General features: G+C 36.5%; 1 protein-coding gene across 1 annotated transcript in view; it reads left to right on the top strand.

Annotated features, from left to right (window-relative positions):
- Positions 1–24,135, top strand: part of zgc:172282 (leucine-rich repeat and fibronectin type III domain-containing protein 1-like protein) — a 100,811-nt gene extending 76,676 nt beyond the window's left edge. The window contains exons 4-7 of the mRNA XM_056756133.1: positions 8,549–9,141; positions 13,178–13,291; positions 13,648–13,966; positions 23,876–24,135. Coding sequence (XP_056612111.1) covers positions 8,549–9,141; positions 13,178–13,245 — 661 coding nt within the window. The 3' untranslated portion in view covers positions 13,246–13,291; positions 13,648–13,966; positions 23,876–24,135. The remainder of the gene's footprint in view (positions 1–8,548; positions 9,142–13,177; positions 13,292–13,647; positions 13,967–23,875) is intronic.
- Positions 24,136–25,441: the final 1,306 nt, after the last annotated feature.

Genomic DNA, 25,441 nt, shown 5'->3' with positions numbered 1-25,441 from the left:
TATATTTTTTAAAATTCCAAATATACACCCTCAAAGACGATTTGTTAATTATTAACACATTGTTTGTGTTATGCTATTTAACACATTATGTGTCATTTTGTGATAAATAAATAAATAAATGGGACAACACAAGTTGTATTTAAACATTTTGTGTGTTATCCCAGAAATACCTTCGGGTTTTTTGTAATTGTGTTGTTTTTAACACAACCCTTTTCAGAGTGTAAATATTGTTTTTTGTATTGCATATGTCTTTGGATCTTAAATAGTGCAACAATATTACGGCCAATCTTCATATTTTCTATAACGATGATGTCATCACCCCAGCGCGCAAGGTTTTATGCACATTCTCCATACTTAGTGTCTATGTGTAGCCACATACTGATTTGGTATCATGTGTACACAGATATTTCTTGAGACAACACAGTGTTTACAAAATTAAAAGGAAAAAAAGATCGGTGTGTTAATGCCTATCGACTTAAATGCCTAAAATTGCATGTTTTCCCCCCAACTTTTTGCAATTGATTTCTGCAATTTGACATGTTTTAAGAAAACCATAAAATTCCTTAAAATTACAACGTTTTTCAACAGTTTACTCCCAGCTTGGCACGCGTTTAGTCTTTCACATTGTTGCTTAAATTAACTTATATCAGTCCTAAGGTTGGAAAAAAAACGGTAATGAAAATGCCAGAATACATGCATAATAAATGCTGATTGAAGGCAATACTCAAGTGGCCCCTAAATTTTATTCCAGATCTGTCTATCTTCTGAACAAGACATAAGCTAAAATAAACCTAAGAATGTCATGCATATGCATTGTAATACATGGCTAACATTAGGCTTATTGATATGCAGCAAGTACAGTGGACCACTGTAGAAAGCAGGCAGTAAAAGTGTGGGAATGCTGTGTGGGATGATATGCATGTATAAATGCATGTTTTATAAGCAATAAATGCAAACAATCAACACCCTAATTGAAGAACGCTCAACATTCTATACAGGGTATAGCAAATGTATGGCTAATTGTAAGGTTGAGTTGAGAGGTTATAGAGATTCTTTAATGAGCTCGTACATAACTGAACAGTAAATCCATACTCTTCACATTTATAATTAATGTTGTATTTCTATGTGGACCCACGCATACATGCTGCAGACACCGCATGGTTCAACCTGCTGTCATTTAAATTTCCTGCTGAAACCAATGTGGTCCATTCAGCTGTGCACAGGAACAAGACTGTGAATTAGCCGTGGTGGCCATTTACAAGCAGGGGCGTGTCCGAGCCAAGTGGAAATGCATTGCATCAATTATTAATAGGATTTACATTTCTACCAACAGCCTCCATTTTCTCCTAAAGTAAATGTTTGCAGCCCAAATATTGTAGGCCAACATTCTATGCGTTTAAAGTTTACATAAAACCATATGAAAGACTGTCCTGTATTATAAGAGATCCTTACGGCTGGTGGTTCTAGGACTAAGATCACTCAGACTTTCAACCCAAAGCCAAGTCATCCATTATCGAGAATATTTGTGTGGTGAAGATCACTCAGGTGAGATTATAATAAATGATAAATGAATATTGTAGTCCACATTTCAGCATTCGGTCATGCCGGTTGTTCTTTTAGTTACATGAAGATCGTCATTGGAGACTTGAGGAAAAAGGATGAGTTTACCGCCCACCAGGTAACCTTGGCAGAGATGTTTTGAAACTCACCGCACATCAATAATGAAAATCCTGGCGTAATGCACAAGGTAGATGCTGACACGTAGAGGCCTGCCGCTGTGAACTACACATTTGGGATGAAGGGCTCTGGATGTACCCTAACGGGTTTGTAATGATGCAATTGTTATGCAGAAACATCAAATTAATAGCACAGAATTTAAATAGGGAAGGAACCAATGGTAATGAAGTGTTATGAAACACAGTAAAGCCTAGAGATTTCATTACCCAGTGGCTGTGTCTAATGTCTTCATCTTCAAATTCAACTCATTTGAAGGGATTTTTGAAAACATGCCAGACCTGCAAATGCATTGTGACTTTAGCATGCAGACTGGAAACTGAGCTGTGTTGTATGGAAGGAGAAGCAGAGATAGAAATTGAGAACACCAGAACACCTCCAGTTGCCTGAGGCTCTTGCTCTCCATCAGTCTCTTCTGGGAGTCAGGAATGGGCCAGACCAACTTCCCTTTGTCCCCAAACTCTGTAGGCCTGCCAGCTGTTTGACAACCCAACACCATCTCTTTATAAATTTCTCTGATGAAGTGCGGCTCCATATGACAAAGTTTCAAATTGTTGTTTGGCTGAACATATTTTTCTTCCTACAACTTTCACACGACCAACTTTTGCTATTTGTTCTGATTTATTGTTTTTCAGTGATATTTAATTAACAAGTTTGTGATTTTAAGCCCCCCAAAAAATTGTCTTCATAAACCGTTCAAATAACGCTTCTGAAATTAAATTCGATTTTTCGATTAAAGTTAATAAATTATCAAAGATATTTAAGTTTTGGTAGTTTTTCATTTTAGATAACACTTTTTTAACATTAAAGACTAGACAGTAATCTAATCATAATCAACAGTTAGGATAATATGGCAATATTAGGAAATTAAATATTAGTGGGTAGTTGACAGACTAATATGCAAATTTATCCTATAGTGGGACAACAAAAATTGAGGAAAAACGAACAATAAAGATAAATCTCTCTTACGCTATTTTATATGATAAACATAAAATAATAATATACAACTATGTAATACAAACAGTTTGTTATCAAAATTTCGCAATGTCACACCATAGGACACATGTATGATTTATTTGTCAACTATATATATTTGTTCATCGTTGTGTGAATATTAAATGTAAAGTATAAGTAAATGTTATACCCTCCTGTTATTGGTTACTCGATCATAAAGTGTTTTTGATTCCATTGCAACGATTGAATAAAATCAAGATAAAATAAAGTTAAAATAAAACCAAAACTAAAAGAATTAACATGGTTTACAGAATGAGTTTAATGCTAACTTTAAGTGAAATATATTTCAGTCCTTTCAGAAATAAGATTGAATGTACAGTATTTAGGCTCGGCAGACGATTATGTTCTGTGCGTCTGGATTTCTTCAAATCAGATACCGTCTGGCAGATAGATTCTATTCAATAAGACCTGTGACATTCAAGTCAGAATGAAAAAGAAGTCTGGCTTAAAAGACAACCAGACACTTTAATCAATGCACCATTCACACAGATGCATGCATGGCTTTATGCATTAGTCTGCCTCTATTTTTTTCTCATATGTTTTAAAACGATGCATGTTACAGTGAAAAATACTCTGCTATTATGTTCTTGTTTTACTTGAAAAATTGTATTTAATTTACTTACAAAGAGTTTAGACACCAATGTTTTTTGACCATCTCCATGGAGCTTTAGCAAACCTGTTGACCTTGATCTGGCTTCCTATTTTGCCATCCTCAGTCATGTCTGGAAAATACTTTCAAGTGTTTGATAAAGTTCATAGCCCCCACCACTGCTGACGTCATGTTTAAGTCACGGCATTAGGTGGAGGCAAAACAAAGGGAGAACTGGACGCGGCCAATACAAACCAGCATAGATTCAGCAACATAAGGATTTTACAATATCATCTTGTTGTGTTGATTAGTGCCACAATCGACAGAATACAGTCTCCAATTTGATATTTTAACACTTACCTTCCCAAACAAAAACACTGACAACAGCTGTAGTTAAACACAATAAAACAAACGGACTGAACAGAAACGATCAACAAAAATGCTCTGGTATCACTTCGGCTGTTAGCTGTTACATCTTCAAAGATACAATGTATGCAATACTACTCTATAGGTACTCAAGATAAATATAAGATTGGCAGAAACCCTGTGTGTTACGGCCGCTTTAAGATTAGAAACAACTGTCTTTTATTGGTGTCGATTATGTAATGTAGGTGACATTTTTTTTAAACAATCGCAGTCCAAGACAGTGAATGACCTTACATGTTAAAATTTAATCTGATTTTTTTGTTGTCACGGTCAAAAAGCAAGCAAACAAAACTTGCTACCTAGCAGGTCAGTGGGATCTGCCTGCCTCCAACTAAGCTTCGCCCACAAAAACGCATCACAATTTTAACTAACAGTAAAGGCGTCGATAGTGCCTGCTCGAAGGACTAGCAGGATTTACAGTAACTACAGTTTCTAAGTAACTTCCCCAACAATTCCTTATTTCTCATTCTAACCAAGTAGCTGGCTGGTATGGATCATTCAGACTATTACAGATGCAATACACTTTAATAAATAGCTTTTTCATGGTTAGTTAGCAGGTGTGCTTTCAGCGCAAGTCTGATGAGAGATAAATTGGTAATTAATTGGGCAAGGAAACCAAGCAGAGCTGACTGTTGTAAGCTGCTGGAGCTCACATCTCTCTGCAGAAAGATTCAGCTCACCAATGTTTTCTGTCTAGTTAACAAACGGGTCAGGTTCGCAGGAGAGTACAAGCTTGGCAATTTTACCAATAAATAAGCTTAGTCGATGCTAACGTATGGTAAAATCGCTCCCCGTGTACAGAAAATCTGCACTGTGTGCAGTGTTATACAGTTTTTAGGTCACTCCCTCAACCCTAGAACTGGTGCTTATGTTGTAGTACACAGTCCAAAAGAACAGATGGGATTATAGACTACGACATAAGGAGGCAAAAGGGTTTGGTGTACATGTGTTTATTTATTTATTTTTGTCTTTAAATGATAGAAAAACTGTCTAAGGGACTTTTAAAAGTAAAGGTGCTAAAAATTGCCAAACAGTGTTCCATCCAGTCAAAGGTCCTTTAAAGAACCATCTCTTTCTTATCTTTTTATTATCTGAAGAACCTTTTTCACCACAAATAACCTTTTTGTGTAACAAAAAGGTTCTTCAGATGTTCATGGTTCTTTATGGAACCAACAATTTCTTGTCATCGTGAAGCACCTTTATTTTTAACATTTACTTCCGTCAGGAGAGATGCAAAATGTTGTGATAAGAATCACCTGCCTTAACTTCCTTTATTGTGAAATTTGTATTGTGGCCCAGTTGCACAAAGTCCTCCATTGTATTATCCTTGTATTTCTTCAGTAGCTGTTTTATGCCTTTGAATTCATTTCTTCAGCGTCTTTGGTGGAGTACCAGTAATATTCTTAGCAGTGGAAACTGCAGCAGTCGGTCTAATGTCATACAGAAAGGAATGACTGAAAGATAAGCCCTTGACCGCATGCAAATGAAGTTAGCGTGTGTGAAGTGCATGCCTAGAAGTAATGAATTAAGATGTAGAGGGATCTGACGCATGTCACCTTCAATGGCAAAAACAAAGATGCGTAGATTCATTGTCAATGGAACAGAATCAAAGTCCTCTTCAAAAGAAACTCTTCAAAGATGGCTTTAAAATCAATAGCTAGACGTTGCAAACCTTTTCCTAACACATTGTAACATGTTTCAGAGATTTCTCAATTGCCTTCTCTCTTCTGAGAGTAGACGCTGTGAGATGTGGCTTTAAAAACTCCAATCCTTGACTTGACTTGAAAAAAGAAAAGGAAACAACAACTTCCGATCTGTCTTTCCAGTGACCTCTGGGAATTAAGAGAGGGATTTTTTCTGCTGTCTGGTTCAACAGTTCATAGTGTTGTGATTTTGTAGGCTTACTCAATCAGCACATCCCTGAGTGCAAGATTTTCTTTTTACCTGCACATTTTTCAGTATTGCCCTCTGCTGCAGTGATGCATCAGCCCAGTCCCTGAATAATTACTTTCCTTCTGTTCCTCACCAAACCGATTTCAAATCACTTTAAAAGATAGCAGGTGACCTTCACTTCTACTATTATTGTCTACACACTTGTATTGTGTGTGTTTTTTTGTTATTTGCTGTTATATTGATTTATATGATTTGAACTTTATAATTATTTATATTCGCTTTCTTGCAAAAGAATTTGTAAGTGCTGAATTAAGATTGGACCAGATTTAACAGAAAGGTCTGTTGTGTTTCTTTCTCAACCACATGTGTGTCAGATCTGTGCTCTATGTCAGGCGAGTTCAGAACAGTGGGTTTGTTTCATCGCAACACAACAGGCGCAATGTGTGGGACATCACTAATAAAGTTTATGATTCCCACTGGTAACATTATATAATCAACACCCACATGTTGTGTACAAGACTCATATTCTACATATTTTTTTTGAACTTGAAAGATCATCTTAGTTATTTTTTGTAAAATATCTGTAGCACAGTCCTGTTTCCCATGTACATACTGTGTACTTATTACAGTTAATATAATTATCTGGGTAATAACTAGGTACTAACCCTGAACCTATCCCGAAACCTAGATTTATACCATGTTGTTTCCTTATACTACCCAGTAATTTCTTAGTTAAGTACACTGTAAGTACACTTTACGTACACGTACTGCAAAATAAAGTGCAACCATAATATCAGACAGTTCATGGCCAACATTGACTACCATACTTGGGCAAATCCTTTAAAATGTCTTTGTTCTGTTGAACACAAAAGAAGATATTTTGAAGAATGTCGGACAGCAAACAGTTCTATGGTACTTTTGACTACCATTATTTTCTTCCTACTGTGGTAGTCAATGGTGGCCAAGAACTGTTTGATTACAAGCAGTCTTCATTCTATCTTTCTCTGTGTTCATCAAAACAACTGGAGGGTAAGTAATGATCTTCATTTTAATTTTTTTCATTCACACTGTTAACCCTCTTTAAGTGATAATACTCTGCACTATATGTTGTGTATCGTATTATACAGTAATCTGCAAATGCTTGGAAAAGCCATAGATTGAATGAATTTTGTCTTTCTGAACTGAAGCTAATGTGACTGTTAAGGTCTCTATAATGGATGTAATTTTTTTTTAAATCTCTCTGAATGCTGTAGTTGGGAGAGTACTTGTTTTGTCACTACAGCAAATTGTCACAAAAGTACTTGTTTTGACAAATGGACTGTTTTCAAATACACAATGTATTAAACTACACATCTAAAGGAAAAGCATTTACTTCTCATTGACACCAGGTAAATACCAATTGTAATCTTTTGATTGTTCTTAACTGTGAAAGTCTTATTTATATATAAAGAAAGAACGCTGTAGTTATATTTACAGCATATAGTGAAGTTATAAAAGAAAGCAAACATTTTAGATATACTAATGGCTTAATATACTAATGGTCAAGGGTGTCGCAAGGGAGACCTTTGTGGATGCACCGTCAACAGACCAATCAAGAGCGACCAAATGTCTAAAATGATGGACTGGTTGGGTAAAATATGGACAAAACCATCCAATGGGTTATCAATAAACCCATGCTGAGTTGTTTCAGCCCACATTACTGTACTGTTTCAAACCATGGTTAATTAATAACCATTGGTTCCGTCCACATTTTCCCAACCTCGGTTTGAAAACCCCCCAGCATTTTGTAAAGTGTGTGTATTTTCACTATATACTGTGTAGTTGGCCAACTTCCATGTGAATTTGAAGGCATTCTAAAACAGAAATGCATACTGTAGATAGTTCATCCTACAGTGACTGCTACGAAAGCTTTCTGATAAAATTTGCTCCCATTTGTGAGGTGATGTTGCTCAACAGGGCCTGGACTCTGAAGCCTTGCTTTATAGACCTTGATGTGTTTGCAAAGGGTCATTGTCATGTGTCCCGTTCTATAAAAACATTTGTCTGTGGAGATTGCATGGGTGTATGCTTGATTCATGCACCTGTTAGGAGGGCCATAGCTGGGAATTCTGGACCATGTGACTGTATATTACTGTGGGTCCATAAACTGTTCAAATAAAATAAAATTTCCGGGCATCCCCCTTGAGTCATTCTCACCTTCCACCTCCCTAACTACAGCCCGGTCTGTTAGTAACAGCTGTATCTGAAATAGCAAACCAGTATTTTACAACTGGGTGTACAGACACGTGGTCAAGTAAGTTGTGTTTGAGATAGGGACGACATGTATGTATGTAAAAGAAGAAACACTTGTGGCAAATATAGCTGCGCAGTGCATAACCAGAATGCTTGAGTTAAAGTGAAGTAAGTGATAGGGTGATGTCAGCTGGACAAAATAGTGTTTCTCTGACATATTAACATTTTTTACTTTTTTCTATTAGTACTCCACCTACCGACTCTCATTCCACTGCACATATTCCATGTTGTAAATTTCCACATAAATCAATTTAATGTCTTGGGTTTCGATTTTGACATCGATTATGTTGATGGAACCTTTTAATAAACAGCACAGATTTGCCTGTTGTGCATATCTCATGATGGGAAATACTTCTCCGTCACCCTTACAAGAAAGATCACACCGCAGCATAATGCACACATTTCAGAGTTTAAAGTTTATATATTCAAAATTTTTGCAGAATTAGCATAAACTAATTATGTTATAAATATATAAGTACAGTTTCCTCTGGTCGTAGATAATGCATGAACAAAGTGGACAGGTGTTATCTTAATTATATTCTTGTTATATTCATTTATCTGAGGAATACAAGATAACATTAAGTTCTGCTTGCCTTGCAGAATGATTCCCTCCACGAGTTACGACTTCATGGTGCGAGATCTGGTTTCAGGGCGGGAGTACGACCTGTGCGTCTTAGCGGTCTACGACGATGGCATGACCTCGCTTACAACCACTCGGCAGGTGGGCTGTGTCACGTTTGTCACAGAGACGGAATACAGCCAGTGCCAGTCACTCCGAAGTCACTTTCTGGGCGGAACCATGATCATCATCATCGGAGGAATCATCGTGGCCTCCGTCCTTGTGTTCATCATCATACTCATGATCCGATATAAAGTCTACAGCAATCAAGGAGGTGACCCCGGGAAGGGAACCGCTATGACCAATGTGCGATCGCAGACCAACGGGGGGCAAGCGTCGGGGCAGGTCCCACGCTCCAGTTCAAAAATCGTGGAGGGCCAGGACTCCACGGGAGCGGGTTCGGCTGGGGCCGCTGCCAGTTTGAAGGAGCCCGATTTGACTGTGCAGATATCGGAAATGACCTCAGAGGAGGTGGTTTCTCCCACGCAAAGGCATCAACGCAGGACTTCTATAGAGTTAAAGAGACGACCTTCGTTGTCCTCCAAAGAAGGAACAAGCTTTGAAGCTTCGGGAGGTGGGTAAAAGATTAGTAATAGATATCGAAAGGAAATGTTAAGGAAGCACAAGGAAAAAATGTGTCACTTAAACACGAATGCAAATTACTTTTGTGATTTGAAATGCTTAAAGTAGCTTGCAGGCAATTGAACATTCACATAACCCTTGACAGCAGGCTCGTAACAATGCCCGGGCACTTTATTGCTGCTCGGAGAGCATCTATATAGACTTGCGTAATTGCCAGGAATAGAGCTATTCACATGATTCAATGAGCCACATCCAAGTATTTCTTAAAGACCTTTTCCTTTGTGGAATTTAGATTTATGGGTCCAATCAGGTAATTGCAGTTTCTAGATGAATGGTCATGGGATTCGAGAGGACATAAACCTTAAATCGTTAATCGATCAAGTCCATTCAGTCAAGAGCCAGTGATGCAGAAGGTTGAACTTCCAGTATTTCTCCTGATCCTGTCAGTCATCAAGCAGCTGATGGCCAGGAATTAAAAGAAGACGTCAGTCCAACTAAGATAAACAGGAATTAAAACGTCTACAGAACAAGGTTATTTTAGGTCTACATCTCCAAATTTACTTTACATTATAGGTTATTTTAACAGACATGGCAGCAGGGGTTTCGACATGAACAGTTTTATTACTTCATGGCATATAGATTTAGATTCATATCTAAAATAAGCAGGACCTTTCCAGAAAGTAGCTGGATATGTTTTTGCGTAGGAATGCATGATGTACAGTATCAGCTATCTCTATCTGTTGCATGTTGATTCTTGTACAGTGTCTGCAGGTTGTCATGGCAACGGCAAAGTTTAAGGTCGATCTAATTTACACAGAACTAAAGCTCCATCTATAAAAAAGTTTATAATTGAAGGCTTGAAATCTCCTACCAGTACCACAAAATTATTTTATGACGGGATTCATAAACTTCAAAGTATTTGTGTTATTTGTAACCCTGGACCACAAAACCAGTCACAAGGGTATATTTTATGTAAATTGAGACTTATACTGTAATGCAGTGCATTTAATGCGTTAATTATAATTAATGTGATATGGAAAATTAACGCAATACTTTTTTTTAAACAGATTTAACGCACCTGCCCAGCCACAGACATAAGTAGGTCATCTTACATTTTATACAGTTGACTGGTGACATATATGATGCTGGCAGCAACTATCTGCGTGATATATAACATACAGAATACTGTCAGAAAGAATCAAATCAAAGATATCTGTGCAAAAATGACCCTGAATGAGCTTTTGTCACACATTTATTTAATTATGCATAAAACAACAACAATATCATAGCAGTGCTATTTTTGTCCAGAAAACTACAAGTGCACATGACATTTTGATTTTATACAAAGTTAATTACATAATAAATACATTGTAAGATATATGTTATAGACAACATTGTCTTCTGTCCTTATTTTTTAACAAAATATATAATTTATATCAAGCCTCAGGAAAAGTGTTGCACGTGTCTGATAGTTACAATAAAAGTATTTCTATAAAAAAGTTAAATAAAAACAATACTAATAAATTGGTGATAGTTTGCCCCAAAATAAATTTGCTTATTTACATGTTCTTACCCTTATTCAAATATTTGATATTTCTTAAGAATGTTAGTAACCAAACTGTTTTGGTCTTTAATAATAATAATTCAGCTTCTGAAAAATAACTAAATTATATCCGTTTTAGCTTCTGAACATTTTAAGCTATTTTCTGTATTGTTTTATCATGTCTTTAAATGATGTGATCTGTGATTAAGTTGCGATAATTAATCGCAATACCATGTCATTAATTCGATAAAAAATTGTAATAGCTGCACAGCCCTAATTCGTACGTAATCTGTAAACTAAATAAATAAGATTTCCATTGGTAAGGGTTAGAATAGGACAGGATTCGGCCCGAGATACAACTAAAATAAGATTGGAAAATTACATTTAAAGTTGTCCATGATAGGCCCTGTAGCAGGTTGTTGCTAAGAAGAAACAGGTTTGTTTTAACACTCTCTATTGGCTCACCACTTTACTGACATTGTTGAGAAAAATGAACCCGAAAGTAGACATTCTAAACTTTACATAGATAACAAATGTGAGTGGGTAAATCCCAAAGAGCGGGCAGCAGTTAGCAAAGTAGCTGTGTTTCCGGTCCTTTTTGTTCACGATTTTGCTGTGTCCACTCACAAATATAAAGTTTTTATACATTTATCGTCAGAAATGTACTAAATAGATCCCAAGATCTTTACTTAATATCCCAATGATTTTTTGCATAAAAGTAAAAAAACATAGAAGTGTTGTGTTTTCTTTCAAAATGCACAACAAACAGTCTTATTTGTTGTGAACAACTAGCATCAGATCCTCACATCAGAAGATCATTACCTCGTTGTAAATCAAAAGACTTTGTACCGGCAGACAGTTTGTTTTCCCCTGGTAGTGCATGTGTGTCAGGATGCCATCTGTACGTCTTATGCCTCCAAAGCTTGCTTTGCATTCTGCCATACTTGATTCTCATCGGACAATCAGCGGCATTTGGGCAATAATTTACAGTCACTTTTTTTATAATTCATGTTAATCTAGTAATTTATTTGCAAGGGTCTAATCTCATTACTATTATGCATTCAGTGTACACATACGATATACTGTAAAAGTATCTCATTGTATACTCATTTTTTCAATTACAACTTTTAAATTAAAATTAAAGAGTTGATGAACCATTTGCAAGTAATATGCAAGTTAATACTGAAAAAAAAATGTTGTCTGTGAAAGACATTTTTAAATAAATATAAATAAACTCCTGATGGACTGATACAAGTTAAGTAAATTTTACCTTTTGTAATGCTGAATTGAAGTGTATAAATGACTAAACTAATGTCAAATTACAGTATGTAAATGCTTTAAATGCATGTAAAATCGCCATTGACAATGATATGGTGAAAAGTGAAAGATGCTCTAGGTTAACACACTTTGTTGATTCTGGAACCCAATTTTGGGAGAAAAAACCTGTACTTACCCCAAACCCTAGCTATAATTTATCACTAAAATCTGAGGAAAATGATGTGTGAATGTAATGGTGAGGAAATGTGTAACCTTAATTGTCAGCTTAAACTATGAAGTGTAAATGAATGAATAGCCATTGAAAATGATGTTGCCTTAAGAACATCTCTTACTTGGCAAGATCAGGAAAGATGAAAGATTTACAGAAAAGATAAAGATTTAACAATTTTTATTATTCAACCTTTAAGTTGAATGTTATGTGAATATTAAAGTATCTGAAACCTTTTTGTGTGTTTAAAACTGTACACACAGTACCGTAGATATAAATAACTAAATGCAACTTTAGCAGCCGTTTCTCTGGGCCTATGTAGTCCGCCAAATTGGAAAGGTTCAAGCCGAGCTGTGTTGTAAAGTCTGCGGTTTTGTGTAGAATTGGGTTACTGTTTAATGGTTGCCGTGGGTTGTTTTTACCACAGGTTAGGAGTGGAGAGATTATGTTATCTGCGAAGTGTTTTGGCATTCTAGCAAACTTCGAGTGCCATCAGTGGACAGTTCCAAGATGGTGGACACGCCTACGTGTCTGAGCGCTTAAAATGAAGCATCTAGTAATGCACAGAGCATTCAAATAAAAAAAAATTGCAAGCTGTTAGTAAATTCGCTTTCAGTGTCCATCCAAGCATAAAAACATTACATGCTAGAGTCATAGTTTACATACGATTACTAATGAGACATTAACAGGGTAACGCACAACATCATGAACATAATCATCATGTAATTAGCACAGTAATAACACAGCCATTATCACAAGTAAATCCAGACTAGGTGATTTTAACACAAACCCCGCAGGAGTTTATGTGATGCTTGCATTCTTATTTCCTACAATACTTAAAACAATTTCATATCTGCTACTAGGTTTCGCATGTCATCTTTCACCCTAGCGGCAGTCAGTCGTCCTTGAGCAGTTATACGAGAGAGCCGGGGGACAGCACTCTCCTGTCACTAACACAGCCTAGCCCATCCCTCACGGCCATTTCTTTTTCCACCACAGACACTACAAGCCCTCAGGTCAGCGACGAGAAGAAGGTTCATCGAGATTGGAGCGACTTTAAAATTTGATGACTCCTCCTGCTGTCCCGCAAGAGGCAGCCATCAACCCTGAAAAGTAATGGCACATTTCCTTCCCTATTTCTCTTCTGTTCTACTAGTGTAATGTGAAAAACGAGAGTGCACGAGACTAAAAAAGCGCAGGTGCAGGTTGAAATGAAATCGTATGTTATCCGGTACATAGAAAATACGTTTTTTTATGAGGTCACAGGCGTGCATGCTACAGTCTTGCCTGGTACATATTGCCGGTCTATTTCATCTCAGTGCTGTGTAATGTGACAGATGCACTTTCTCACCATTATGCTTTATGTTTCCAAAAATCTGTAGCACCAGCTGGGACATCTGCAGTTCATTTGGGTTTTGGGAGCGTTTTATTTACTCTGGTCTCTATTTCTTTGTTTTAAACCCCTCCAGAGCACACCAGGTCATCTTATAATAGGGAGGAATATGGAATAATTTGTCCGAACCCCCGCTGGGCTCTCTCTCCTGAGTATTCCCTCCTCTCAGCGTATTCCAAGGACTCTCCAACCGTTTCCTACCGGAACATATTTAAGGACTCAATCCACTTCTGCAACAAATGGAACAGAGCACATATTTGTTCTCCTTTGCTGGCTTTTGGGACGTATTGCCTTTTACATACCTGTGGCCGAGACTGTCTGTGTGATTGCTACTGACTACAGTATGCGTTGTTTACTGGACGATCTGCGTTCAAGAAAGACGCTACTATAGATAGGTGAGTGTATTCTCGAACCTTCACATGTACCTTGATGTCTCTTTGTATACTTATCAGAGAAATAGAAAAGTTCAGATTTGAGGTATCAGAACACAGAAGAAAGTCATTCTGGTCACGTTGGTTCGTTTGAAACACAGATGTGACATTAAAATTAAATTGATTGTTCAAGCTCCAATCCATAACAGTTAAAAATCAACAAAAAAGTGTTACTAAGCAAGTACATTAAATCAGTATTTGAACTGTGTTCTTGTTTTACTCTGATTCACAATGATAAGCTTTTAGTAATAATTCAATAATAACCAGCTCACTCCAGCCCTCCCTTTCAAAGCACTAGGGGGGCTGACACAGGACAAATATGTGCACACATTTTCGCTTCTTTGCCAAAGAAGATAACATATTTATGATCTGATCTGTAGAGCAGTTTGTCCGTTTAGGGCTATTGTAGAAATAACATGGTGAATGTAAGGGGACCCGCGCTGTATGTAGGTAGAAATAGCTTATTGTAGGGATATGAAAACAACACTTCAGTATGTAAGATCTTTATATACCTCTGAAGACATACTTATGTATATTATATAGCACTCAATAGCTCATGCAGTGATGTACTTTATTTAAAGAGGCAGTTTGTAACGTTTTTTTCAGTAATACATCCAAAAACCACTCGGCCATTGTTATGTATTTTGTTCATTTGAGTACTTACAATGTCTCCAACTATTTGTAAATCGTGACAAAATGTCATTTTAACCAGTGACATGGGGCCGTGTTTGGCAGTCGCCTGTCAGTGGCGTCATATCCGCACTACCAAAGAAACTAGATGGTAAGCCCGCAAACTTTAGTAAAAAAAATCGCAGAATGCAGGAAACCAGACTAGATTCTGTCATATGATTGGCTGAGGTGCCTCATATGATTTGTGTAAGTCGTTGCGTCTTCTCCAGACCTTGCATCTCCCTGATAATAACAGTCTCTGGCAGTATCCGAGGGTTGCCGTAGAAACCATGACAACACAGTCTCGTGGATAAATGTGTGTATTCGTTTTTCAGCGTCTAACAAGCAACTATCTTTTTTTGCGCAGGCATTACGGTGCACAATTATTCATTTCTGTTTACAGCTGATTCTGTCAGCAAAGACATTTTTACAAGACAGAGACGCTGATCTAGCATGTGAGTTAAACAACTGTTTAGATTCGTTTACTGACAGAAAATGTATAATAATTATATCGATCAACAAGGTTAGTCTTATTGTTTCAGTGTTTTTTTCTTAATTTAACACGAGTGTTGTGTATATATTTAAAGAACAAGAAGTAATTGTTTGAGGTAATTTTACTAAATAGTAATACATTCATTTTCAGAATTACATCTAATTCAAAATAATGAAATAAAATCACGTCATCAAACGCAACATTTAACAAACTTGATTACTTTACATCATCCATAAACGTGATGTAAATGTAGTGTGACATGTAAAACGGGAACATGGAAGGTCTATTCTTAAAGCAACTCCTGTAAACACCTTAATCGTAATATTAGCTTGCTCAGAATACGGCAAATAATTTGATTACTGACGTCCATGTAAACATAGTCTGTAATTCATAACTATGAAACCATGAATCAACATTTTATGACGTTTCAATTTGTTTTCATGAGCCTTAGCTAATGGCCTTTTTTAACATTATATAATTTAATATTCTCAGTTGATATTTAAAAAAAGCATTATGATATTCATCATTTGGCTTTTTATCTAAAACAATCTACACTAAAACAATTCTCATCATCGCATTATTGAGTTTTTTTATTATTCTATAATCTAGAACTAATATTAATAAGGAATAAATAAGTGATCCTAAACTTTTTAATTATTGTGTACATGGCAAACTATGACTTTCATCCAAAAGTCAAATAATGAGTTAGTGATATTACACAAATTCAACATGTTTGAGTTTTGTGTGCCTTACTTTTGTGATCTACATCATACTAGAGTAATATTTACTGTACTACTTTTAGTCCACGGGATATTCTTATAGATTACAAAAATTGGTGAAGAAATAAAAATGCTAGGATTCCAAGCAACACATGTGTGTCAATGTCAATGTTGTCACGTTTACAAGCTGACATCAAGGGCCATTAGTTTTATGTGATTAAACCATTTCAACAGAACTTCTAATGTAAACCTCATCAATTAGATACAAAAGCATGTTAGGTGGTTTTCTTTGATGTTTCATATGAAATGTTTCTTGAATGCCCTTCTTTTTTGAGGAATACAGGATTTGCACACCTTACAAATGACCACAGAATGAGTCTTGGGAAGCGCCCTAGCTCTTTTGTTGACATTGGCATATCTGTCCTGAGGTCACAGGCTAATATCTGACTGCACAGCAACCATATGTATCAGACCTTCTACCCAAATTCATGCTCATTCATGTGGAAAAATAATTACCTTCATCCAAAATCACCACCTGCATTTCATCCCCAGGTATTGGCTCAGATTGCAAACAAATGCCAACATAAGGCCATAGTAAATGTCAGGTTTGTAAAAGTTTACCCAATCACGGCCAGACGTCAGTACGAGATTATAATGAAGAAAATTCCCAATTACTTTACAAGGGGACTAAAGCATACACGTGTGGATCGAATCTACGCTCCGTAACAGCGTGACAGTCCCATGAATAATTGACCTCATGGTATTTTTCGCTAGAGTCGTAAATGTTACTAAAAATTCCCCCACAAGCATAATGCTGTCAGAACTGAGGGTTACCAGAGCATGTCAGAGGAAATGAAGGGAACGCCGCACGCAAACGGAATCCACCAGGGAACGACACACACACAAACAGAGTAGCGCAGGAGTATCTCTCAAAGATACAGATGTTTCTGAGGTGCATTGGAAACTGTATTTCTGTCGGTAGTTGGAAGTGAACACCAGTGATGGGAATAATGGCGTTATTAATAAATTCAGTCACGAGTAAACAAACTAATGACTGATTTCCCCATAAAAACACGGTAACCTTAACTGACAACAGAATTCAGCGATACTATAATTGAGCTCACTAAAGAGGTTTTCATCCGAGTAGGATCTTTCTTATCCAAAGGACCTCCAAAGTTTTTTTCTCTGCTGTGTGTGTTGGAGGGTGGGACACATAACTGATTTTGATAGGTGTGTGTGGGAGTGGGGTGGGAGATAACTGCATAGATGATGATTGGCTTAGGTAAAGTCCATTTTCGTCTTTTGCCAAACAGAAGTAGAGTAGGGCGGGTTTTTACACACAAACACAGTCGCACACAGTACACCAATGCCCAGAAGTCAGAGGCAAGAGCAACAAGTTCAAATGTAAGTTAGCTTTCGCAAACTTGAAATATAAGCTCCACTTTTCCCTAGTTATGGAGAAACACAAGGAATGAATAGAATAGAGTAGAACTTTATTGTCATTGTTTAGGGAACAATGAAATACAGTTTGCAGCTCTTCACGATTGTACAGTTATAGAAATAAAATATTGAATGTCAGAACAGCCATGACCTACATACATTAACCAGTATATATTCACACAATAATATAAAACATATAACAAGTATAAATCCTCTGAGGTAGTGCAGTGACAGTGCAAGTAAAGCAATAGTGCAGCAGAGTAATATTGTAGGGGAGGGTCATTGCATCTTTATAGGAGTTTTTACAGCACATTTTAGTTTGGTTGGTAGTGTGTATATGATTATGTATTTTAGCATCTAACTGCTTGGGGATAGAAACTGTTTTTCAGTCTGTTGGTTTTGATCCCTATGTGTGTCTATACCTTCTCCCAGAAGGTAAGGGGGAGAACAGGTTATGTCCAGGGTGAGCAGGGTCTTTTGACATGCAGTTGGCCTTCTTCTGAAGTCGGCCAGTGTAGATGTCATACAGTATGGGCTGTGACATACCAGTCACATGCTCAGCTGCCCTCACTACACTCCGCAGGTCCTTCCTGTTCTAATCATTTATTCTATTTAGTTTCCATATCATTCCTTAAACATATTTAATATTGGGGGTATCCAAGATGTTTAACCATATTTGAACTTCTTTTTAAAGGTAACGCATTAGTTACATTCCCTGGTAATCAGTTACTTTATAGTGATGTAACTCAGTAACTAATTCAATTACTATTTGTGAGAAGTAACTAGTAACTATAACTAATTACTTAAAATGTATCGTGCTTAACACTGGTGAACAAACAGCACTCAGAAACTTCATCAATTAGGTTGTGAGTCACCAGATGAAATATTGATTGAGGTTAAAGACGTGTGTGGCAGGGGTGCGTCTGACCTCAATAAAGATGTTTGCTGATGACATATTCAGTCGTCGAAGCTGTGTTCAGTTAAAGGAGCAGACGAGGAAAATCGACGAGCCAACGATTGGGGTTTCACCTGTCTATCGATCAGAAAATCAAAGACTCTGTCGTGCATGACTTTGAGAAATGAGAGCAGTTAAAAGTCTGACAGGGCAACTCGAAAGACAAAGTTAAGATGCATCGAGTTGTTTATTTCATCTTTTTAGAGCATGAAGCTGAGAATCAAACATCAATCGACAAGCGGGACTCAAACTACAGAGTATCAGCATATAAATCTTCAGGCCTCTCTCAACACATGTGAATCAGTGGTGACAAGTTGAGACACAAATGAGTCGTTTTGTAAATGCAATGTCACAATTGTGTCCAAGATAAATCTGCTGTTAGCTGTTTTGCCAGCTTAAATTAAGAGTTTACCAAAAATACAAATTCTGTCAGTTAATTCAACCTTGTGTCATTCAAAACCTGTACATGACTCCTCCTGCGGAATGCAAAAAGAGATATTTTTCCTTTTGATGAAAGAATGTCATACATTCGAATGAATGTCATTTCGGAATAACATGGGTGAACAACACTTTTATATACATTAAATTCAACATTAATTGAAAGCATTCCAAGTCAAGTTTTATTTCACCTTTTTTTTACTATTTTTTCCTGCCAAACACAATATAAGATGTGTTGTGAAATGTGAAAAGTGGGTTTGTGTCCTTATAAAGAGAGTCAATTGTGGCCAATGATGTTTTGTGTTCTGCAAAAGAAAGGAAGTCAAACAGGTTTGGAATGGCATGAGGGTGAAATCATTTTAATTTTTGGGTGAACTATTCCCTAAGCAATTTGTTACTCAAGTAAGTCAGTGTACACCTTAAAAAAACTGTACGATTTACGTAAAGTAAAAACTGGGGGAAAATTTACACAAAAAATTAAGTACATTTTACTTGAAAAACTGTATGCTAAACTTGCTCAAATGTACACTATCAACACAAAAGTAAATCCTATACGGTAGTTGTTTTTACTGTGTAGACATAACATTTATATTTAAAGAATTACAAAAAGAAAATTACATTACTTACAACGTTTTCTTTTATTTTTTATTCACATTTTCTTTTCTATTTGATCAGCTTTGTCAAATATTTCTCAACTACTTCTAGTAAAAGATATATTTTTGACTCTAAAGAACCAATGTTCCATTAATCTTACCCCAGCTTTTGTATCTATAAATCTGTTTGATCGAATACTTTAAAAATCATAAAAGTTTAAAGAAATCACTTTCTCAAAATGGAAGTATAATTGGATATACAGTAATGTATATAATGCCAGACGTCTCGAAAGACTATATCAAGACTTCTATTTTCTGCTGTCAACAGGCCATACCCTCTCAAAAATGACTGAGCTTTAACCTTTCAACACTCCTCCCCACTTTCCCAGTGGTGCTCAACGTTGGTCCATTTTAGTAACAGTCCTACAGAACTCACATTACCCAGCATTACAGATGCTGGAAACCCTTTGCCACACGTTTGGACTTGTCAAGCCTCATTTCTTAGCCAATTAAAAAAGTCATTACATGACTAATCACTTCTTCACGCTGATGACACAGCGATAAGCTCCGTGAGTGCATTCTGCCGCCACATGCTCATGCAGGTTGTCCGCTTGGGTTGCTCATTTGGCATTTCATATAATAAATTTTACATTATATACATTATCATTTAATACACAATATAAGCCATGGAAAGGACTTCATAATGTCCTTTATCCATGCCGGTGAAAAAAGCCCTGCAATGTTTTTCATAAGAACTACAGACGTAATGTGCAATGCATTTTGGGAAAATACATTTTACGGTCACACACCTCAGTCCATGTGAGCAAACAGCTGTACAAAACCAACTGCACAACTGTTTTACACACACAAAAATATTCTGCCCGTTTAATTATAGCGTCATGTAGTTTTGTTGTTTTGTCTGTAAACAATGAGTTAAAGGGGTCGATGGCAACGTTATCTGGCCTCTGTCTTCTAACCCAGAGGGGATGTTTGTTGATACTTTAATTCTTTGTTCCACCTTCCCCTCTTTGAGATAAGAACTCCCTAATTACTAATTACAAGAACATTGTTAATCGCATAGTACAGCCGCGCTCCTCGAAATGTATTACTGGCTCAGTGCAGGTTTTGTTTGTGTTGTGATTTTTATATAAGACAAAAAGCCGTAGAGTGTAATAGAATGTGCAAGAAATTGCAAGATAAGGATAAAGGCCTGATAAAAGTGTGACCTACTGGCTGTAAAGTGTAGCCCCAGTAAACTAGATATCCATTTTGTCATGCATCCGATTTTTTAGATTTTCCACAAATTTCACACATTACACTGTGCATTATGGAGAAAATTCTCCACAATATAGAGAAGAATTCAAGAATTCAAACAATCACAACAACGCCAGGGCAAATACTGCAGCAATTGAAGTGATAAACAATGAGATGCAGAAGTAATTTGCATGATTTATTCTTGCCGTGATGCATGCTGAGACAGCAACATTGATGTTGGGGGGAGGGAGGTGGCCACATTAGATCAAGGAATGCTGTTTTCTGGCCTTTATGATCTATGAGTGTTCGCATAAACAATTAATAATTAACAATTCAATATATTAAAATATAACTAAGTTTCCTGCAACAGTGCTTTTGTTCTTAAAACGAAAAAAAATACGTGGTCATCATTTATTCACACTCATGTTGTTCAAAAATGATTAATACATTTTTATTTTGCAGAACACAAAAGAAGGTTTTATGTTATTTGTGTTTCAAGTTTTTGAGAAATGTTTCAGTTGTTTTGTGTTCTTACAGTGGAAGTCAATGGGGGCCAGTGTTGTTTGGCTACCCATATTCTTCAAAATATCTCCTTTTGTGTTCTGCAGACGAAAGAATGTCTGACACATTTGAGATGACATGAGGGTGAGTAAATGATGAAAGAATTTCGCCATTTTTGGGCCAACTGTCCCTTTAAATCTACGTTTTGCAGATTTGAGGCAGATCTTAAGCTAGTTTTAAATGCACACTGAACGAAATTATTTTGAACATTCAAAACACACAAAAAAGTTCCACTATAGTTAATTTCCAGGCAGGTCAACATGTCAATCTGTGACATTTAAATCTGTACCGATGAAACGTGTTTTCGCAATACAAATTTGCAGGTCAGAGTTCATTACATTTTTGCATTTAGAATTGTAGCGTTATAAGAACATTTTATGAATTCAGATAAATGGAAGGGACTGAGACACAACCTAGCTAAATAAAAAACTTTTGAAGTAAATAACTACTTATTAAAATTAGAGATATAAGAAGGTAAACTCCAACGAGATAAGAGATCATAAAATGGTTTACCTCTCTCTCGTGGTTGGGCGTGCAATCCCCAGTGCACCATTTGCATGACAGACTGCTGTTTTATTAAAGAGCTTCTGTGATTTATGCCCGACTGTCATTCACTGTTTGCCCCATGGGCTTCCACAAAATCCATGGAACGACTCTTTCATTTGATATCTAACAGCCAGGCTGGATTTAATTGCATAATCAATAGTGCTGACGAGAAACAGGGTGTGGTGATATAACTCATAATGAAAGATATAATGGCAGCAAAACCATCTAATAAGATTCTCAGGGTCCTCGATGCCGTACTTGGATTCATATATTAGAGATTAGCATTGGATGTATTTAGACTAAAGCTTTTTTAAACTATGAAGACTCGGAAAGAATATGGATTAAGATGACGGAAAGAATTTGTATTAACATAACATAGTGAATAATGACATCCTTTGCTGTATGGCCCATCTAATGGTCCCATGAGAGATTACTGCTAGCTCCTCCAATGCAATTCGGTCCAATGCAAAGGGGACTGAAGCTTTTGAAGCTCAAAAAGTAAAAAATGAATGTGGTTCCACATTCTAAGTGCTCTCTTCTGAGGTAACATGATGGCACTGAAATTAAATGCATTCCATTCAATGTATTCACATGTCATCATCATCATCTTCCATTGAGCTGTGGGAGATTACGAAATTACAATTTGTTCTTTATTTGCTCACGCCCATGTTGTTTCAGATCTTTAAACATTTCTTTATTCTGTTGAAAGATCTTTAGGATAGCATAGGAAACCAAAAAGTAGAAAACCAAACCGTTCTAGGTCTCCATTGACAACCATGTTAGTTTAATTTCCTACTATTGTTCACAATGGTGCAACAGAACTGTTCCATAACAGACAATCTTTCAAATATCTTCTTTTGTGTTCAAATAAATGTATACAGGTTTGAAAAAAGGTGAGTAAATGATGACACAACTTTCATGTTTGGGTGAGCTGTCCCTTTAAAACCTTTAGAAGAATCTAGGCACTGAAATCACATGGACTACTTTAATTTTTCAAAAGTGCTTTGTTATATTTTTAGAGGATACAATCCTATTCACTGTAATTATATGTCAAAGATTAATCATTACTTTAAAAACGTCTTTGTTCGTGTTTTGAATGACATGAGGGTTTGTAAATGATGAGCGAATATTCCTTTAACTTTGGTTAAGTAAGAAAAAAAAGAAAAAAGTCGGAGACGCTTTTGAGTCAACTGTAGTGAATGAATGAAGCTCCTCAAACACATGCATAATTGTTGTGAATTATAAATAGATTTTGGACGAGAGTTTATAAAGCTGAGGGATCAGGCTTTCATGACACAATGGGATTGTAATTAAGCAGTTTATTTGTCTTGTTTCTTTAACCGGAATAGCCCCTTCGACGGAACAACAAGCGTATCTTCTGTCTTTGTGTGAATTCTCATATATCTTAAAAGTCTGTTTACGTCTTCACAGTTTTCACTTAACAAGATTAAATACCGGAATCCCTCTGAGTTTTGGTCTGTTACAAGGAAAAAAACGGCTGAGATTAAAAACAAACAAAAACGTAAACTTCATTTAATATGCAAACGCCTGTAGCTGTTGATCTTAGCGGCGTTTGTAAGATCTTGGTTTTGTGTCTTCCGTCATGTCTACTGTGTTGTTGAGCGCCGCAGGGCTTCAGACAGATCCGTCTTCAAGCCCACATGTGGTCTGAAATGAGCACTATTTGATGGAACATATGGCCGCTCTAGAGGCCAAATTCATGGCCGTGAATTTTCTTTTGTCAGAATACTAAAAAAAGAAAAACATTTGACGGATTGGTTTTGATATACTGTAAGGAATGGGAATCATGTAGAATTAAAACGATCTTTGTTTGATTGGGCTTCCTGTTAAAGTAAAGTTTCTTAAAGTTTCTGTCAATTATTTACTTGAAAATGTCTAATGATTGAAAAAAATCATTGGCTTAGTGGCCACTCCAGCTTTCCGTGCCGATAAATGACCATTTACACTAAATGAGGAGACCACCATCCTGGATATGAGTGAATGTCATTGCTGTTGATTCCTTTTTATTCAAATTAGAACAATTTAATGTCACAATCAAAATGTGCGAAACAGCATTTCAAATGTCTCTGTTTTTTTAAGGCTTCAGCCTTTGCATTTTGGACTGAACTGCCATTTCTGCTTATCTTTTCACAAGCTCGACACCTTTTGCCAAAGGCTCTAATCATGTTTCTCTGCTTACTCTAGATATGCATTACCCTCCACCCATTCAATCATGCTAACCGCACCTATGAGAGATAATTCAGATGGGACTAAACGGCATGTCTGTTCTTCTGCACCGTCATCAACACGCCCTCCTCTTCTGGCTTTACAGCATCAGTCGCAACTCATCTGCACACTGAGAACTGAACGGAAACTGGACTCGAACCAACAGAACAATGGTGGCGATCAGTCCCAACTGCGAGCACAAATATAGCTGTTACGTTAAGTTTATTGGTCCCCTTTATTTTGCCATTTTCTTTTGTAACTGTACATAAATCAATTTAAAATCTTATAGTTTTGTACATGTAATTTTTATGGTGTGTGATTTTTTTATAAAATAAAAGGATGAATTCTAACTGGCTCAAATCTTTGTGATTTATCCAAGCAGGTGTTTATATTTTGTTTGTAAACTGGGGTCTTCCCATGGTCTTTAACAATTAAGCATTTATACAAGAGATTCACCGATATATCGGCCGATAACAGCTATTTTCTACACTATCGGTCGATATTTTAATAACAGAGCCGGTATAATCTGTCAATCAAAAGAGGGCAGGAAAATGAAAATGCAATTTATTTGTTGCTCTGTGTTAAGAAGATGTTAAGAAATATCACCAGTTTGATATTCAATGGGGTATTAGTAATTGTTATGAATTAGTAACATTCAGATAGTCAAGAAATATTAATTTAATCTTCAAATACGGTATTTGCAGATTTAATTCTGAATAATATGCTATCGGGGAGAAATTTAGTTTTGGTGCATCTTGAATTTATACTCCTAGCATGTATTTTTCTCGCCATTTATAAACAGTGTGACACATTAAACAGACAGTACATCTGTGCCTCACCGCTTCAGCTTTACTTGTGTAAAATAAGTATGACATATGCCAGAGGGGTGCAGTTTATCACATAGTCACATAATGTAATCTAATCTAATCCAATTTGCATTACTTGCATAATAGTCCATTGCACATTGAGTCTGAAATCTGCGTCCGAAATATCTGCAAGTTAAAAAATAAATACGACATCACGTTGTGTCATGTTTACACACTGCCTCCTATATTTTCATCTCTCATAAAAAAAATCAAACCAGGTTCAATTTTCTGCGTTTTTCCCATCCGATAAGCATTTTGAGTGGCCCATTTTTATCACCTCAGAGACACATCGTACAAACGAGAGCAAAATACGAAAAAACGCATGCGAAAATATCGGACTGTATGTGCAGAGACCTTAACTGTGAAAAACTAGACATGCAGGAACCAGTGAGATTTTAAGTGATCTATGTGTTACCATATTTGAATTTAGTGCTCTATCAGATGCCATAGGAAAACAAAAATAAGTGCTAATATGCACTCATGGTGTCGTTGAAAACTACCAAAAAACCTTCATTGCGAATTTTAAAATAACCAGCAATTCATCTTATGAATGATTAAAATATTGATTTCTGAGATTCTGTAACCTGGATACCTTGGGTTTGTTATATGAATAAATAGTGACTAAAAATGGCTGTTTAAATAGTACCTTACTTGAAACGAGTGGATGCTCGGATCCCGA

The sequence above is a fragment of the Triplophysa dalaica genome, chromosome 9 (assembly GCF_015846415.1).
Source record: "Triplophysa dalaica isolate WHDGS20190420 chromosome 9, ASM1584641v1, whole genome shotgun sequence".
NCBI classification, from domain to species: domain Eukaryota; kingdom Metazoa; phylum Chordata; class Actinopteri; order Cypriniformes; family Nemacheilidae; genus Triplophysa; species Triplophysa dalaica.
The sequence above is the reverse complement of the archived record's forward strand: the minus strand, read 5'-3'. Positions and strand labels throughout refer to the sequence as shown.